The 19,700-nt window shown below is 38.0% G+C and overlaps 1 protein-coding gene across 2 annotated transcripts; it reads left to right on the top strand.

Moving 5' to 3' along the window:
- The first annotated feature begins 3,436 nt into the window (after nucleotides 1-3,436).
- On the top strand, nucleotides 3,437-12,064 carry LOC120301877 (serotriflin-like). Of its 2 annotated transcripts, XM_039329610.1 has the most exons (9): nucleotides 3,495-3,536; nucleotides 4,025-4,066; nucleotides 6,061-6,122; nucleotides 6,819-6,932; nucleotides 8,486-8,573; nucleotides 9,309-9,457; nucleotides 10,337-10,431; nucleotides 10,811-10,899; nucleotides 11,390-12,064. In XM_039329610.1, the coding sequence occupies exons 3-9, from the start codon at nucleotides 6,063-6,065 to the stop codon at nucleotides 11,518-11,520; spliced, it is 726 nt and encodes a 241-aa protein (XP_039185544.1). In that variant the 5' UTR covers nucleotides 3,495-3,536; nucleotides 4,025-4,066; nucleotides 6,061-6,062; the 3' UTR covers nucleotides 11,521-12,064. The 2 variants fall into 2 exon arrangements, with proteins under 2 accessions (XP_039185543.1, XP_039185544.1); XM_039329609.1 differs by lacking the exon at nucleotides 4,025-4,066 and having other exon boundaries at nucleotides 3,437-3,536.
- Nucleotides 12,065-19,700: the final 7,636 nt, after the last annotated feature.

The raw sequence follows: 19,700 nt of genomic DNA on the forward strand, positions 1-19,700 counted from the left end.
CATGCTTGATAGATGTGCAAAATTTTCTAACTTTCTTTTGGTTTAGATATTTTTATTCATACCAAAATTCAAATAAATTCCCAGCCAATTGTGATTCTAAAAATAAAAAGCCTGGAGGAGCAATAGTAGAATGGGAATGAAAGGGCACTTTCCTCTGGATGCTCCTAGTTGTTTGATAAACATCTGATTCTTTATGCCTATTCAGTTGAGTGTAGAACATTCGTAAGAGAAATCCCACGACTGCCCTTTAGAGATAACCACGAAATAGTTATGTACATCTCCAGCAGGTGAAGCCCCCTCTCAGAATGGGGAAATTCTGTCTGGGTTGTAATAAAAGGAGCCCTGGGAGAAACACTGAGTCTTCCTTTATTTTGATATAATTTAGCAAAAGAACATAGCACACACACACCCCGACCTTTTTCTTGCCTTTCTCACTCCCAGTTCTTGCTTATATTTTACAAGGAAAAACTAGATTTTCTAGTTTTTAGATTTTCTCAGTTATCAGAAGAAGCAAAACAAAAACAAAAAACAAACAAACAGATAGAAGGATGTAATTTGGAAAGACAACAACATTCCCTTAGATTAGCATGGTGAGCTTTGCAAATATTTACTAAACATTAGATGTTTGCACCTGGGTTTTAGAACCAAGCCCCTCCTGGCCTGTGAAAGCTTCCCAGGAAGTAACATGCGGATGGGTTCTGGTGGTGATTAATGTTTCTCTGAGGGACGGCATGTTGCCTCAATATTTTAAGGAGGCCATGATCTGCCTATTCTTAAGAAGCCATCACTAGACAACACCCTACTGGATCATTTTTATCCTGTCTCCAATCTTCCCTTTTTGCGGAATGTTGTTGTGAAGTGGACGGAAACAGCATGGGTCACACTTTTTAATGGTCTCTGGTGAGAGCAGGATGAGGATAGTATATCCACCCTTGTTCCAGTTCAGGGCTTTTCAACCAGTGGTATGGGTACCACCTGTGGTACATTGGCACCTGGCAGGTGGTACACGACCATCCTAGAAAAGTGATATTGGGGGAGGGGAATGAGCTGAACCGGTGGCAGCACCGCAAAGCCTGAGCGAGAGATGGCTGGAGCTGCAGGGCTGTCAGGGCTCAGCAGAAGTGCCAGGATCAGCACCAGGCTCCAGCTGGAGCTCGGCGCTGATCCTGGTGCTTCTGCTGAGCCCTGAAGAAGCGCTGATCAGCTGGAATGTTGCAGCATCTCCAGGGTCTTGTGATTTACATTCAGATGCTTGGCAACTGATTCATATTTATGATGGTCACAGTGTCCCAGGGTCATGTGAAGTGACCAAAACCTGCTGCAACCACCCAGCAGATGGGGGGGGGGAATAAAAACCAAAAAACCCCACCCCACCTCCACTGCCAATCCTCAACAGAAATGCTCACAACAATGAAAACCTCGGACAGGGGGAAGAGCGTCACCGGATGGGCAGGAAGGTGTCTTGCTCAGCTGTGGCTTAGGGGGCACTTTTTTCAGTGCCAGTCACTAAGCGAACTATTGTAAGTTGAGGATTATCTGTACTTTATCACTTTTTTTCCTTTTTTTTTTTGGTCATCAAGTTTTTGACACCTTGCTAGGCGACTGGTGGAACTCGGATATTGCCATATCCTAAAAGTGGTACAATGGGTGAAAAGGTTGAAAAGGCCTGTTCTAGTTGACCTCTCAGTGACCTTTCACACCATCAACAATGGTATCCTTCTGGAGCAGCTTTAGGGTTTGGGGGTTGGGGGGGGGTTCTGTGTTGTCTTGGTTCACTTCTTTCCTCTGTGGTCACTTTCAGTCAATGTTGATACAAACCATGAGGTCCAACCCTCGTTCCCTGCTCTGAGGAATCCCACAGGGCTTGGTACTTTCCCCACTTCTACATGAAGCCATTGGATGAGATCATCCACCATCATGGACTGAAATAACATTAACATCCTGATAACATCCAGCTATATGTTTCAGCATATGGTGACTTAAGCAATGCCGTGACTTCCCTCTTGCAGTGCTTGGAGGCTATAAAGGGCTGAAACTGAACCCTGGCAAGTTGGAATGGCTCTGGGTTTGGGGTTCTCTGGTACATGGAGAATCACCATCTCTGGTCTTGGATGGGGTGCCACTGCCCCAGATAGACCCAATGTTTAATCTAGACTCTTGACTCCTGGACTCACAACTCCTGCTCAATGAGCAGGTGGCAATCATGGTCAGGAAGGCCTTTGTACAACTGTGGGTTGTGTGCCAGTTATGCCTTTTTCCTGCACCAATACCTGCTCACAGTCACTCACGCCCTGGTCACCTCGCGTCTTGACTATTGTAATACATTCTGCATGGGGCTGACCTTGAAAATATCTGGAAGCTTCAATTAGTTCAAAACGGTTTTGTGCAGGCATAGATGTGCACCTATGTCATCTCTATTGTGGAAGCTGCATTGGCTGCCAAGTTGCTTCTGGGTTCAATTCAAGGCATTGATTGTTGTTTTTAAAGTCCTACAGGGCTTGGGACTAGGTTATTTAAAGGACTATCCTTTCCCAGTCACATCTACCTGATCCACCAAAGTGGGAAGGCAGGGAATGCTATGGATCCTCTCTTCAAAGGAGGTATATTTAGCAGGACCAAGATAAAGGGCCTTCTCCATGCTGGCTCCCTCCCTGTGGAACACCATCCCCACAGAGTTAAGATTGGCCTCCACTTTGACACTCTCTCGCAAGACCCTGAAGATCTGGTTTTGCCAGGGGGCCTGGGAAACCCAGAGTGGGATGGAGCCCATCAAATGGCTTATTTGATTGACTGATTGTTGTCAGCAGGGAGTGGGAGTTATTGCTTTTTATTGTTTTTCTATTTTATTGTTATCTTTGTAAGCCATCCATAGTCACTAAGAGTGACTTGGGTCGCCATATAAATTTTCCTAAATAAATAAATAATAAAAACTTTTCTTCGAATAGATTCATCTATAAATATTAATTAAATCTTTTTCATAATTTCACAAAGACCTTGAGAAATAGGAATACATGTTTCTGCCTTGGACTCATATGTAAATTTGTGTAAACACATTGTGCAATCAATGTAGCACTAAAAAAATAATAGTTTAGTGGAACATTTTATCTCAATTTCTAAGAACAATCAACTGTGAAACAGAAACTTGTCTGCAGTTGTAAACACATTTTAGCTAAATTCTATTGTTAAAAATGGAACTTAATTGACACAACTGGAACTTACTTCCAGGTATGTTCAGACAGTTCAGATAAATATCCATTTATTTCTTTATATAAGTTACTAGGTAGCTTTAAATAGATTCAGGAGCAGTTTTTCACCTGAGAAGTCATGAAGAGGAAGAAAGAAAAAAAAAAAGAACTTCTGACAAATTCAAACTTCTGTCTTACAAGGTTTAACGGATATAATTTACTGTTGAGCACTGAGTCACTCTGAAATACAGGAAGCAGTGAAGGTATATAATCATGGTATTGTCTGTCTGACTCCCACAATTTTCTGAAAGGCAACAAAGGAGTTACACTGGGGCTTATTCAAAACAACAGGTAAGATTTATTATATACTGTAGCTTGGTTAGCCATTGTTTCTAATTAAGCAAGTTGAGATCATTTTAGAAAAAAAGTAATTTAGGATTAGTCACAGTTCATGCCATTCTGTGATGTTATTGTGTTTTGTTCTATCTTTAAGAATGTTACATCTAGTACCATAATACATTAGGTTTTATATTAGCTTAGCTAGCATGGCTTTCTTTTCAAAAATCTGATACTGATATTTTTTGAGTTTGCCAGTGATCCTTTTAGGCATCCCTGGATCTTCCCTTAGCAAACTAACATTTCTCGGAAAGAGGAAATTTGAATTAAAACTGTTTCAAGGCTACAGAACTTTTTGTGCATTTATATGAATGAAATGCAAATTGAACTCAATGGGGATGACTTCCAAATAAACATTTGTACTGCTGGTATGTAAATAGCTGCAATAACTAAGACCTCAAACATTTAAACTTAATCCTATCCCTTTTTGCTTTTTGACTCAGGATGGCTTAATACTTTTCCCTAAGAGAAACTGAGCTCATAAAGTAAGCTATTTTTTCTATTTCCTCCTTCCCTGATATTATGGATTTTGGCAGTCTGGTTTAGTGTCCCCCAATATTTTATGCATAGTGCTAGAGTTCTAACTCAACAATTTTATTTTTTAAAAAAATTATTATTAAATGTATACGCTGCCCATTCCGCTATCCATTTTAAGGTTCATCTCAGTTTCTGCTTCGTGTAGCCAGGGAAAAGGGCCACAGAAAAGCCAACTCCACACACAGTGGTGTCACATCACTTCCTAGCACACCTGAGACACTGAGAACTAAGTATCATGTTAATCGAATCTGTTTCCACGCTTTCAAATAAAGGCTGCCAGGACAAATTCTTGCAATCAGGAACAAATTCTGATTGCATTGCCTCAGGAGGAATCACTATTGCCAAATGCGTTAACTGTGTAGCCTTTGTGTCTCCTTGATTGTTGATTATATTTGATATAAGGCAAAAGACTGAGAAGCAATATATTCTAAATGAGCTGTTTCCAACCTGGGGTCCTTCAGACACATTGAATTTTAGATTCAATAATCTCTGAATGGTGTGATTTTTTAAATTGGTTTTTATGGAAAGGGCTCGGGTGAAAGTTATCTTTTACTGCGGCAAATCAATAAGGGAAAACTTTAGGAACGATTGTAGGTTTGTAGATTTATATATAGATGATACAGTAGTTATAAAAAGTCTGCACAGCCTGTTAAAATGCCAGGTTTTTGAGATTAAAAAAAATCAGACGAAGATAAATCACTTCAGATTTTTTCCACCTTTAATACAAACTGTACAATTCAATTGAAAAACAACTGTAATCTTTTAGAGGGGAAAATAAAAATAAAAAATTTATAATAACATTGTTGCATAAGTGTACACACCCTTAAACTAATGCTTTGTTGAAGCACCCTTTTGTTTTATGACAACATTCAGTCTTTTGGAGTAGAAGCCAATTGGCCAATCAGTATGGCACATCTTGCCTTGGGACTTTAGCCCACTCTTCCTTGCAAAAGCATTCCAAATCTGTCAGATTGCAAGGGTTTCTCCTGTGCGTAGCCCTCTTCAGGACACCCTACAGATTGTCAGTGGGATTCAGATTTGGGCCTTCCAAAAATTTGGTCTTCTGGTGAAGCCATTCTTTTGTTGATTTGAACATATGCTTTGTGTTGGGTCCTTCGCGAAATGGCAAGACACGAGAAGCAGTTGTAGTTCTCAGGAACTCTTTATTCTTAGTTCAGCATTACAGTTAGAAGACACCGGCAACGCCCAAAACTCCTGGCCTCTTATATAGGCCATCCCCGGGTCAATCTGCAACTTTTGGCGCGCCAGCACTTGCGCATGCGCACAAGTACTGGTGACAGCCTGTCTGGTCCCGGGCAACTTGCACCTGCCCAGGACCGTTTGCAATGCCCCGAGCCTGCTTGCACAGGCTCAGGACATAACACTTTGGATTGTCAGGTTGAATGGTGACATTCTTCTTCATCTTCAGAGGCCTGAAGGTTTTGTGTCAAAATTGACCAATATTTGAAATTGTTCATCTTTCCCCCCATTTTGACTAAAATCCCAGTTCTGGCTAAAGAAAAGCAGTCCCAAAGCATAATGCTGGGATGTTAGTCACATGTAGTACACAACCAATACTTGCTAGAAATTCCTGCAGCCCCTTTAATGTTGCTGTAGGCATCATGGCAGCCTCTCAGACCAGTTTTCTTATTCTTTTTCAACAATTCTGGAGGGATGTCAAGTTCTTTGTAATAGTATTGTGCCATATTTTCTCTACTTGTTGATGATTTGTTGATGAACCATGGATATGTAGGCTGCATACTGGAGTACAAAGGAGTAAAGGAGAGAAAACACATAAGAGCTGGAGTGAGTTTTGTAGTCTTAGGAAATATATATCTTCAGAGAGCCATTTGCAAACATTCTAAACTACTTAGAGAAAGTTGGCACAAATTCCATTAAGCAAGTTAAGCACAGATATGTCTTAATGTTCTTTTGTTTTTAGAAATGATTGCCTTAATTGCCTTTCTAAGTTTTGCTGCAGTGCTGCAACAATCTTCTGGAACTGTAAGTTTCATAATTTTGTATCACATCTAACAGATTTAATATATACAGTACATAACTTTCTCCTCTTACAATAAATCATTCATTAAACTTCCTGATGTGTTGGATTGTTCCATAGAATAGAACAGAACAGAATAGTTGGAAGGAATCTTGGAGATCATCTAGTTCAACCCCCTGCTCAGGCAGGAAACCCTATACTATTTCGGACAAATGGCTGTCCAATCTCTTCTTAAAAACTTCCATTGTTGGAGCATTCACAACTTCTAGAGGCAGGTTGTCCCACTGATTAATTGTTCTAACTGTCAGGAAATTTCTCCTCAGTTCTAGCTTGCTTCTCTCCTTGATTAATTTCCATCCATTGCTTTTTGTCCTGCTCTCAGGTGCATTGGAGAATAGCTTGACTTCCCCTTCTTTGTGGCAGCCCCTGAGATATTGGAACATTGCTATCATGTCACCCCTAGTCCTTCTCTTCATTAAACAAGATATACCCAATTCCAGCTACTGTTCTTCATGTTTTAGCCTCCAGTCCCCTGATTATCTTTGTTGCTCTTTTCTGCACTCTTTCTAGAGTCTCAACATCTTTTTTACATCATGATGGCCCAAACTGGATGCAATATTCCAAGTGTGGCCTTACCAAGGCATCATAAAGTGGTATGAACATTTAAATTTAAACATTTTCTTTTTGCTTTCTGTCTTAAGGTTGATTTTGCTTCTGAGTCAACTAACAAAAGAGAAAAACAAAAGGAGATTCTTGACAAGTACAATGCTTTACGGAGATCAGTGAGACCAACTGCTAGAAACATGCTACAAATGGTAATATAATTGTATTTCTGGCCTTGTAAGACAGTTTGCAAGTTTATGTCAGATTGACATAAATGACACTGTCATGATCTATGCCTCATCCCTTTCTACATGCATCACAAGATTCTGTGAGTTCTACTGTGTAAATTATCACAGAAGAGTCACACATGAACTCATCATGCAGGAACCTTGATAAGTTTGGGGAGGAGAGAATCTGCCCTGGGCACCTAATGTGTGGGGTTCAAGGGGTTGGTGCTTCTCCTCTCCTATTTAACTGCTAAATGAGATTGCTAGAATGAGGTATCGTCATATGATGATAATATTCAATTGCACGTGTCTGCCCTTGGAACATTAAGTGATGTCGTCAATCTTTTATTGTGGTGTCTGGAGACTGTGAGGGTTTGGGTGAGGAACAATAGGCTTCAACTGAACCTGTGAAGACTGAGTGGCTTTAGGGTTTTGGACGCTCCAGTTCTGGGACTATGACATCTTTGCTGCTGGATTGCCCTAAGAAGACTCTGTGCACGATCTGGGGGTCCTCCTTGATTCACAGCTCCTGTTTGAGGAGCAGGTGGCAGTTATGGCTAAGAGGGTCTTCATAAACTTCATATTGTATATCACTTGTGCCCATTCCTGGATTGAGGGGCCCTGTTCAGTCTCTCGTGCCCCAGTCACCTCCTGGTTGGACTTTTTAATGTGCTTTACATGGGACTGCCTTTGAAAATACCCAGAAACTTCAATTGGTGCAAAATACAACAGCATGAGTAGTTATGTGTGTTCTTCATAGAACAAATAATATACTTCTGCTGAGCAAGTTGCCTTGGCTACCACTTTGTCTCCAGGCCCAAATCAAAATGCTTATTTTGACCTTTAAAGTCCTACATCAGTGTCCCCAACCTTTCTGGCTTGGTGCCCCAATGCGGGGGAGGGGGAGAGGGGATGTCGGTGTGTGAGGGACAGAATGAAGCTTCACGCACAAACACAAGCACCTGCCACTTGCATGAGGGGAGTTGCCTGCGCAAGTGCTCACCACACATGAGTGGAGTTGCGTACCCGCTTGCTCAACAACCTCTCGCATGAGTAGAGCTGAGCTCACACACACATTCTCCTGCCACTTGCCAGCTGGGCTCCCGAATGGGCTGTGGCTTGGGTGTTGGGGGACCCTTGTCCTACATAATGTGGGGCAGGTTACTGGAGAAACCACCTCTTCCCAAATAATCTTCCTGTCCCACTTCCTGCTCCATTTCCTTTTGGCTATATTCTATAGTTTTTAATGTTTTTAATAATAATTTTTGCTGTTATTGTGAATTACTGTTTTTTAACTTTGTTGTATACCACCCAGAGCTTTGTGTTTTTTGAGAAGGGCAGCTATATATAAGGTATGGGGAGGGAGATCCAACCATTCAAAGCATGTTTTAGAGAATATTGGTGTAACTTCGGAATTCTTAACTACAAGATTTGAAGGAATACAAAAGGTAGTAAACAATCATCAGAGAAATATTTTCTGCAAATTTAACATATGCTTTTTTTCCAATGACTGATTGTTGCTGTCGACTTCTATTCAGGAATGGAGTTTTAATGCTGCTCAAAATGCAAAACGTTGGGCAGACAGATGTTCTTTTGGTCATAGTCAACCACACTTAAGAACTGTGGGTAAGTTAGTCCAAAACCATAGTTTTAGCTGGTTAGTGGATTAATAATACATTTCACATTAAATAACACTTACAATCAATCTTACTCTTCATGAGCAGCAAGAGTAATATCTATGAATCACTTCGTAGTTACCACTCCATGTAGATGATTGGATTGGATTGAAATGTTAATAATTTTCTTAATTTCTCTCCCCCCCCATGGGTTTGCAGGAGAAATGATATTTGAACAATGAATTTTTTATTTCTTTTTTATATTTATTACTACATTTATAATCTACCATCCCCCATGATGCTAAAGATATTATCCTCACCACAACTGTTTGTGATGGTAGATGCTGAACCCAAAGATGTTTAGAGATTTCCATGATCAAGTGGAGAATTAAACCTACATCTCCCTAATCTCAATACCACACTATGTAGTAATAACATATAGATGTCCCCACAAATTAGGGTATCTGGGCTCTAATTTATTCCAAATAAAATATATAATTTGATACTCATCAGAAAACAAATGATTATCAGTTTGTACAATTAAAGTTTCTGGAAAAGCACCACGGTATGAAATCTGGGTGCAAATTTCCTTTCAATTTTTAGCAAGACGATTGATTGTATTAGTATTTCTGGAGAGATAAGAAATGCTCAACTATTTCCTTTCTGCTGTCCTTTTGCTTCTTTCAAAACATGTATTCACCTGTGTTTTCCTGTTGTTGTTTTTTTAAACCTTCCCCACTTTTAGGAAAATTAAAATGTGGTGAAAATCTATTCATGTCGAGTCATCCTTTCCCATGGACTAGAGTAATTCAGTCTTGGTTTGATGAAAACAAAAATTTCAAGTATGACGTTGGAGCCAACCCACCAAATGCTGTTATAGGCCATTATACTCAGGTAGTACTTTTTTGAATCTTTGCCATTTCTATGTTCACCAAGTATAAATCCACAAAAATGAATAAGATGAAAAAAGTAGATTCCCTTGAATCAAGCTCAAGTTCTTGGCTGATCCTAAGCTAAACTAAGCCAGGCCTGATGGTAACATAGGAAAGCCATGGCTTGAAGCTAGACTAGAAAACTGAGAAAACATCCCACATAAGATATTAATAAAACATTTTTGTGCTATGCTATGGCCAAGAAAACCAAGCAACTGTGTTGTTACAATCTCTAAGTAATTCCATAAACATGAGCAAAGGAGCATCCTGGTTAAGAGTCATAATCCCAGGATATGTTAAGGAATGGCAAAACTAGACTAGGTTAAAGTGTTGCAATGTTTTTTGTTGTTAAGTTCTGAGATGGTGTAAATGAAGGATGGCAAACATACTAAACATGTTATTTGTTATTCACAGATAGCTGCAGATCATGGTTTTCATGCAGCTAGGAAGGAAGAACTAGCTTGCTGTCATAGCACGTGACATGTGGATTGCTTTGGATGGGTGGGGCACTTTAGAAAGGGGTGATCTATAAAGTCCAGGATGGAACAGTTTCATATTTTACATTTAAAATATATACATTTAAAGCACAGAGGATGAAGCCTCATTTGTTCTAATATTTCTTTGCTTCAGCAAACTTTTATATGAAATGATTGGAAAAGTTCTTTGTACATTCATTGCTATTGTAGTATCCCAGTTCACTTGCTAAGAGCAAACAACTATATATATTGCACCATGCTCACATTTGGGCTTATTTTCTTAGATGCTCCTCTGAGGTCCATATGCTTATTATCAATATTACGCTTCTAGCATGTCAACTGTGTGCATATTTTTGTATCTACAGGTAGTTTGGTACAAAAGTTACCTTGTTGGTTGTGCTGCTGCCAGATGTCCTTCATCCTCATACAACTACTTCTATGTTTGTCACTATTGCCCAGCGTATGTATCAACTATGATTTGTCTCATCAAGACAGAGAGATAGGAGAAGGAGAATGTTACAAAGAAAGAGGGGAAATGAAAGAGAGAAAAAAAATAGGCATGAGGAGAAAGTCACATTTTCCCTCAATTCTTTCTCTCTCTAAAAAGCCAGGGAAATCCTTTTTTGCTCTCTCATAGAACTTGACAGGGTTTACTTCAGAGTCACGTCTTCCCCTCCGACGGTGGTGCTATCTGCTCTCTCAAAATTACAGACTCAAACCAGAGAGACCAAGACAATGCAATCAAGTCAATTATCTATTGATATGGCATGGGGGTTTGGCAATCACAAATGTAACTATAATAATATATGGCACCTTTCCGTTCATTTTTTTCATTCCAGAGGAAACATCAGAGGTAAAATTGCTACTCCATATAAATCCGGGCCACCTTGTGGGGACTGTCCTTCGGCTTGTGTCAACGGACTATGCAGTAAGTTTTTTTTAAAGTCAATTATTATACTAACATTTGTAAAGATTATGCCAAACAGATTTTATTTGAAGAGCTGACCATCTCTAGGTAGAATAACAGGCATAATGGAAGATGGCCAGCCTCAAATCTATATGCTCCCACACGAGTGGTTGATGAGCCCAGGCAACTGAATCAGGGAAAACAAGAATGATAGCAGTCTATTTCAGTTTAGAAAGAACTTAAAATCCATACCAGCTTTTTGTTGAATTTGGTTCAGGACTATTGATGAAAGTAATAATTCAGCAGCTGCATATAATTATTCTAAAATAATAATCTAAGTACTATTTTCATTTTAAAAAATCTTCAGCTATAAATCATCCTATTAAAAAAACACATATATTTGATTCTGAGTTCTAAAACTTTGCATACAATTGTAAAACAGTCCCTAGCAGTTGTACTTTTGGTAATATCTCACTTTTATTCATGTTTCCTCTCTTTTTAAAATTTTCAGCAAATCCTTGCAAACATGAAGATGTGTACTCGAACTGCAATCATTTAGTGAATAAACATAGCTGCCAGAATAATAATAATATAAAGTCCATTTGCCCTGCTTCTTGCTTCTGCCACAATGAAATAAAATAGTGGATCTCTCATTCAATATTTGTTATCACTGCCTGAAAAATCTAACTTCCTATTAAAATCATGGTATCTTCTAGTATCAGGAAATTCTTACTTGACATTTGATTTCATATACTTTGCATGAATATCCTATGAATGCCTAAGAGAAATGTGATCAGGAATAGAGGCTAGGGATGAAAACTGTAAGTTCAAATGGTCACAGGAAAAATCACAAGTATACTGTATGTAGCATCAAAAAGGGTTGATTAAAAGAAAATACTGAAGGCCTGAAAATAACATCACCAAAATTCTTTGCACTCCAACTACACCACAAGGATTTCTTAAATGCTTGTACTAAATCTAACCTAGAACTGATTAGATGCCATTCATGCAAAGTATATGCCAGGTTTTTGTGTTTTCAATGTTTTAATAGGTTATTGTTCATAATTTGATATGATTTTACATGATTTTTAATTTCTGATTGGGAGCTGCCCAGAATTGGTTGGAAGATGGGCAGTTTTATAAATGTTTTAAATAAATAAATTCTGTGCAAGAGCAAAATGCTCAACTGACTGTTCAATGTATTATGTATATGCATCTGTATGTGAGTTTGTGTGTGTTTGTAATTTGGTGTAACAGTCTATCAAAATAATATAAAAATGTGACCTTTATAAAGCAGTCTAATATCCCTGATGACATTCTTAAACCAGACATTCAACCAAATGTCTTCCTCAGTGTAGTAAATGTTTTCTTCTGCATAAGTTTTTTTAGGGTTTTCCTACTTAAAATAAGAATTCTTACATTAAAATCCACCTTGTAATGCAGAGCATAAACATCACAAATTCAATAACATTTGGAAACAAATATTGTCAGACTCAACACCTACTGACAGTGGAGATGTGTATATATGATTTGCTTAACAAATAAGCAAATAGAAATAGCCTTATATTGCCACCTCCTGTATGTTTTTAGCTTCCCAGTCGTGTCCAGCTTCCCCTCCATCTACTAACCCAGTCTGACTCTGCTTAGCCAGCACAGGAATGACCCCATTTATGACTGAAGTCTTTCCTCACTTAAAACAGAACTACCAGTATGAAATTGCTGTTTCTACAAATCTATGGTGAGGAGAGTGGAGGGAAGGGATCATTTATTCTTCCTTCATTTATTTAGATATTTACTCTGATGGTACTTTAGTTCTACCTTATTACAATTATTGTGCTTGCGAGGGGGGAGGGAAGGGAAATGGACTAGAGCTGTGAAGCCAAAGCTAAGATTCCCATCAAAGCTGCTAAATGTATCACTCCATGAATTTGGGAGACAGCCTTCAATTGAGTAGTTGCAGCTCTTTTTGTAGTGAGCTCCACACTGGGGAAATGGCTTATTGGGTTAAAGGGCTCTGCAGAACTGAAGGATTGGCCTTCAGAAGGTGGAACCCTGGAATCTTAAAAGACAGCATTCAGCATCATCGTAACTTCTTGTTTTTTTTTATAAATCTCTTCCTGGTAAATCACTGCCTCTGTTTTACCTCTTCGGGAAATGCTTCCATTTTGTTACGTGTCCCTGGGTGCATGTTAGAGTCCCACAAGTTGAGCTTTTCCTCCCTCTCCTCTTCAGAGTTAAGAGCACACAGGGGGCAAATGTACCTTGAGAAGAGATGGGCCTGGCTCCCCTTCCCTCTCCTGCTGCTAATAGCAGCTGCTGTTCTGTATGCAGGCATTACAACTATTATTTATTATTTAGTAATGATGCAAGGAACCTTGTCAGATGAGCAATCTCTTAGCAAACTATGGTGCATAGAGCCCGTTATGCACTTGTGTGTCAGAAATGTGTTCAGTGAAAGGGTGTGCTGAGCTGTGCCTGGCAATTTTTCAAAAGTTTTCCTACCCTATGAAAGAAGCTTCTGTTTTTCAGACTTATTCTCCGGGTGCTTGAGAATTTCTTTCAAATTTCTCAAGGTCATTCTTGAGTTTATTATAACACTGGAGCTGGTAATAAGAAAGTTCATGCTTTCTGTTATATACGTTGCATCATTCTGAAATCTCTGTCTCCTGGTGCTTCCTGATTTGGAAAAGTTTAAGACTAGCATTCCCCTCAAACATCAATTTGATGAATTAATTCCATTTCCAAAGGAATCTCTGAAACAAATTTAAATACCAGAGTGAAATTTGACAGGTTTTGCACACACATGCACTTTTTCTGATGTTCCAAATGGATTCACAAATACAAATCAAATAAATTTAATATTTCAAGTTGATCTGGAAATATAAATGGGGGTCAGGTCTGGTCCATATATAAATATGGAAAACTAAGTATTCAGTGTATAATTATAATGGTCTGTTCAATAATTGATAGGAAAACACAATGCAATTCAAGAATGATAAGAGTGACTTCCAGGGAGAGAAGAAATGGAGTGACAGTGAGTTTCCTGGTTTTACTGCAGCTACGCTGGAATTATTACACCTTTCTGAAGAAGGAACATTTTGTTGAAGCACAAATTCTGAAATGAGTGGATGTTAAAGATTCTAGTGCTAAAAAGAAATGTTCTAGAAGCCTCCTAATTATTTGAAGGTTTTCAGATATTTCTACCAAAGACTTCAAGATAGCATATCTGGATTCTCTGCAAACATATCCACGCAAGAATCCTATGAGATGAGTAGGACTTGTTATTTACTGCAAATTACCTAATCTCTTTCAGGAATCTGAATTATTTTGCCAAAAATATTCTGCATTTTTATTAACTTATAATAATTTGATTGTCCTATTGACCACTCAGCATTTTTATTTGTTATTTAAGGAGACATTTTTAACTCAGCTATCTTGGATTCTTATCCCTACTGTTCTATTTCTTGCCTCTCAGATGATAAAATTTGGAAACGTATTATAGGCCAAATATTGAAATATTCAAAAGCTTTTTCTTTGAGAACCTTTCTCTTTTACCATTGGCTGTGAACACAATCCATGTGGTATAGCTGAACAAATCCAGACCAAGAATAAATAGGCTTTATTTACTGGGGAAAAAAAGAGTATGTGAGGTTGCAGTTTCAGGAACCACACTTTCAAATGTTAGAAGACAAAGACGTGAGTGGGCCTAACTGTAATTAAATACAAATAAGATTAAAATTAACCAAATATTAGTATGTACTTATCAGGTATTTAAGGAAGCCACACTAAACTCTCCGGTTGCATACAAGGTTTTGCAAATCTCTCTATTTCACACTATGAATCTGAGGAAATGCTGTCTTGCTAAAAGATAGAGAAATTTTACCTGAGATGAACTAGAGGTTTACCTGATTACTTGAACTAGAGGTTTTCTGACGTGTAAGGCAGTCACTGAACCACATCAGTTTTAATTATTAACTATATCGATTCCCTTCTACTTTCTCATATGAGCTTTTGTATTCTGAAATGCTATGAGAAAATGAACAGCTTTTTTACTTCTAGCTGAAAATTAAAGAAAAGCCACTAGAGGGCAGCCCATCACTTCTTTTATTCTTCTGTAGGCAGAAAAGTTAAGAGGCCTGCGTAGTTTGTAGAGCTGTCAGAAGAACAGAACTCTGATAACTGATCCACATCTATGTATGAAATCATGCTCTTTTAAGTTAGCTTTTCGTGGAACTGTGGTTCATTTTCTAATAAGACAAATAAAGAGATGTGAGGAGTAGGAGTGTAAAAAATTCCCAATATGGGTTCCAGTGGAAGAGAATTGGGTGGCTGTGTCTAAGCAGATTCCATCTGATACTGTCAGCAGGGAACAGATTCCCAAAGATCCATCATTCCCTCCTCAAAAATTACTTTACTTGGTAAATATGAATACTTGGAAAATATGAATCCCAAAAAGACTGTGTAAAAAGAGTTTGAAAAAGTTGCATGTAAAAGAGTGCTCAATACTTTTTGCATACAATGTAAATATTAGGAATAATTATGTGTAATACACACACACACACACACACACACACACACAAAACGTATTCTCTTTTGGAGTCAGCAACATTTTGCAAAGCAAGCAAAATAAGAACTAAGAATATATGCAAAGTTAGAATCAGTAATTTATAGCCTGCCTATGTGGTATTTGCGCACATAGTTAGGCTACTAACGAAGGCACACTGTAAAAGGCCCTATGCTAGCATTCAGCAAGATACCAGTTTTGAAAATGAATTGTGATCAGTTTTTGTACAGTACAAGATAGAAACCAGCTCAGAGTTATGCAATGTTCTCTAACACTTCTCATACCTTCCTTGGGAGAACCCCTTTTACAAATATTAATTCCTTGGTTTGTACAATTTTTTTCATATTTCATAGTACCTTAAACAGACAGGGGGAAAGTATTGCCTTAAGCAATTTAATTTTATGCAAATTGTTAAATTATTCCTTCTGAGCATTCAATTCAACTATGCATAGGTACCTGATTTATATTCAATAATCCAGAAAGGAAAAAAAATAGTGCAGCATACAATTGATTTTAAAAGCTTCAATCAGCTGGAACTGGATAAATCCAGGCACAGGCTTGTGAGTAAGATTCTGATTTCTAGTCCCACCTTGGGCCAGTCACATATCTCAGCCTTAGGAAGGAGGCAATAGCAAATCACTTTGAAAATGCTAAAAAAATCTCCAGGTAATCTTTGAGAATCGGAGACAATTGAACAGAAGAAACAAAGAAAAACTTCATGATATATGCGGACAGAATAAGTCTGCATAAAAAAGCATGATTGCATATTTAAAATATTTATTTATCATAGCATCATTGGAACCATAACAAAATCATCTTTCTTATTCACTATGTCCATGTGCAAATTAATATCTATATGTGGGTGTTTAATTTGACTATAGACTCCGTATGGACCTGAAAATTACCACTAGATGGGGCCCTGGCATTCATAGGCAAAGAAAGTGACCTTTTCCATCATATACCGGAGAGTGCAAAATATATCAACTGCTCTAGTTTTTATTTTATTGTTACTTTTTTTTAAGTGTTAAAACAGTGCAATAAAATAAATGGTAGTTTTATTAGAGATAATACTCCAGATCTAGAAATTATTCAGTACTGGAAGAATTTAGTGTTTATTTTTGCATGTGTTGTGACATGCTGATTTACAGTGTAAATATAGTTAAAACTGCCTTGAAGCTCCATTGGTTACCTCTAATAGGACCCAATTTGTGATAAGGAAAGTCTTCCTCCACTATATAATCCCTCAGTCACATGCATCGATCTTAATGCATTTGTTGCATTAGGAAAAACCAGTTGACAGGCTAGGAAACGTATTTTTAACATAATGAAACATTTCATTCTTCACAAATGTAAAATTCCCACCATACAAACTTTGCAATTTTTATCCTTCAAATTAAGAATTACACACTTGGGCTACTCTGAGTACTGTAATTTATTTATACCTAAGGAACCATAAATATAGCTAAGATAATAGATGCATTTCACATATGATGATGATGAGTCATGAAGTCACTTTTAACTCTTAGCAACCACACAGACATTCTCCAGGGGATCTGCTCCCAACCTGGTCCTTCAGGTCTTCCAATGGGTATACCCATTGCCACACCATTGTAACTGAGTTCATCTACCCTGCTGGTGCTCTTCTTTTTTCTTCTACCATTCCCAGAATTATAGATTTATTCAGAGAACCTAATGCATACAAAGAATCATCATTTGAGCCTGATTATTTTTGTGCATTGACTCAGAACTCTGGGTTGATTTGTTCAGCCGTACATTTGTTTATTTTCCTCCCTATCCAAGACATTCTCAACAGTTTTCTTCAGCATCAAAATTCATTGACAGTTCTAAGGCTGATCACTATATCTGTTATCATTAATTTGGTCTTTCTTTATATTTAATCTTAATCCTATTGTTATTATTCTCTCCTCCTTACATTCGTTGCTACACTTGGCAGATCATTTACATTGTCAGTTACAGCACAGCACAGTTTATATAGAAGGTTCTTTCTCCAATTTTAAAATCACACTCATCTTCTTCCATTCCTGAATTTATATTCCACATATAGGTTGAATAAATAAGGGTACAATTCATGAGAAAAGTAAGGTGCTGAACCTAGGCAGAAAAACCAAATGCACAGTTATAGAATAGGTGATATCTGACTCAGCAGTAGTAACTGTGAGAGGGATCTAGGTGATCTCATGGGCCATCACTTAAGTATGTTCCATCACTCAAGTATGGTGCAGCTGCCAAAAAGGTGAATACAGTCCTTGATTGCATCAACAGAGGAATAGTATCAAGATCGCTAAGAAGTGATAGTTCTCTATGTAATGCACTTGGAATACTGTATCCAGTTCTCGTCACCACAAAACAAAAAAGATGTGAGAAACTAGAAAGAGTGCAAAGTAGAGTAACAATGATAAGGGGTCTGTAGCTAAATCGTATGATGAATAGTTAAGGGAACTAGATATGTCTAATCTATTAAAGAGAAGGACTAGGGGTGACATGATGGCTATATTTCAGTATTTGAAGGGCTGTCTTAGAGAAGAGAGGGTGGACTTATTCTCCAAAGCACAAGGCAGGACAAAAGTTAATGAAACCTCGTTAAAAAGATATCTAATCTGGAACTAAGAAGAAATTAGTGACAATCAATGGAGCAGGTTGCCTCTCAGAGCTATCTGTGCTCCATTGCTGGAGCTTTTCAGGAAAAGATTGGATGACCATTTGTTATTATGGAATAAGGCTCCCTTGGTCAAAGGATTGGGCTAGAAGACCACCAAAGTCCCTTCCATGGTTCTTTTCCAACCGGGAGCCAGTCTGCTTCATCGTGTTCTGTCTGTACTTTGGCTTCCTGGCCTGTGTATGAATTTCACATGAGGAAATAAAGTATTCAGCACATTCCACAGGTTAACATGATAGACACGATGAAAGACTTTTTTATAATCAATAAAGCACATGTGACATCTTTTTGGTATTATTTGGTATTGTAATGGTATGTGGGAATGATTTGGGAGACAGGAGGAAGAACTGAAGCCCAGGCAAGGGTGTGTTAAATGAAATCTGAGTCTGAAGGAGGGATGGGGTGGAGAAAGCATCTCAGAAGGGATCCTCCCTAATTTTCAGGAAAGTAAAAGTAAGGGAGGGTAGAGGTATTTTCACATTCTTATATTGTGACCTTACATTATAGGTAGTGTAAATACTCATGGTTGGTGCTTCTTGCCCAGACTCCCTCAAAGAGTTGACATTAATCTTGCACTTCTGAAAATGCTTCTCCCTTGTTTGGATGTTGTAATATTGCTTTTTGTCTCTTCTAAGAGGATTTTGTCTTTCTTGACTTTGGCATCTCTTCTCTTCTTGGCAATTTCCATGGCTTGCTCTGACATTTATTTTCTTCTGCTTCTTGATCTTTGGCAGTCTCTGCTCACATTCATCTAACAATTTAAGTTCATTCCCCAATTCCCGTGTTTCTCTGTCAGTGAAGTTCATGACTTCAAAGCTATTCCTAATATTCTCCTTAAAAGTGAAGACTGTACAATATTCCTGAGTATATATCATGGAAATTGTTGGCATTTTTGTCCCGCTTTAGCTTAACTTGTATCTGCCACATGAGAAGTCTATGATGTGTTCCATAGTCAGTCTCTACCCTATGTTATAATTCAGATATTTCCACCTTTTTGTATCAAGATTATAATTAGTTTGTTTTCTGCATATGCCACTGAGTGATGTCATATATGTTGACTGTATTAGCAAGGAAGAAATTGTTGGATTGACAAAAATCGATAAATTGTTTTCCTGCTTCATTTCAGTTTCATAAACATATACTCGAACTATATTTTCTTCATTAATACTTTAATTTTGGCATTTAAACATAAACAGCACAACATGTTTGTTGATTTCAAATTGAACTTGATTACAAAACTCATCAGACTCTTGTTCTTCTGCATCAGTGGTTGGAGCATTAACCTGTATATCGTCATACTGAAGAACTGTCCAAAATAAATTATTATTTAGTGATTGACTGGATTATAGCCAACTATTTGTAGAAGATGACCAGGCTGAGCCCGAGGGAGGGGGTCAAACATTTCATCTCCTACAATATTGTTTTTGCTAAATCTTTCCTAACTATGAAAGCAATGCCTTTCCTTCACTGTTTTTCATATCCTGAGTAACAAACAATGTGCTCTTCTGACTGAAAGTGTCCAGTTCTTCTCCATATCAAATATTAGTGTGTGGTCAATTCATTTCATCCTTCATTGTGTTG

This window comes from Crotalus tigris, unplaced genomic scaffold, assembly GCF_016545835.1.
Source record: "Crotalus tigris isolate CLP2741 ecotype Arizona unplaced genomic scaffold, ASM1654583v1 scf7180000024401.5802323, whole genome shotgun sequence".
Lineage (NCBI taxonomy): Eukaryota > Metazoa > Chordata > Lepidosauria > Squamata > Viperidae > Crotalus > Crotalus tigris.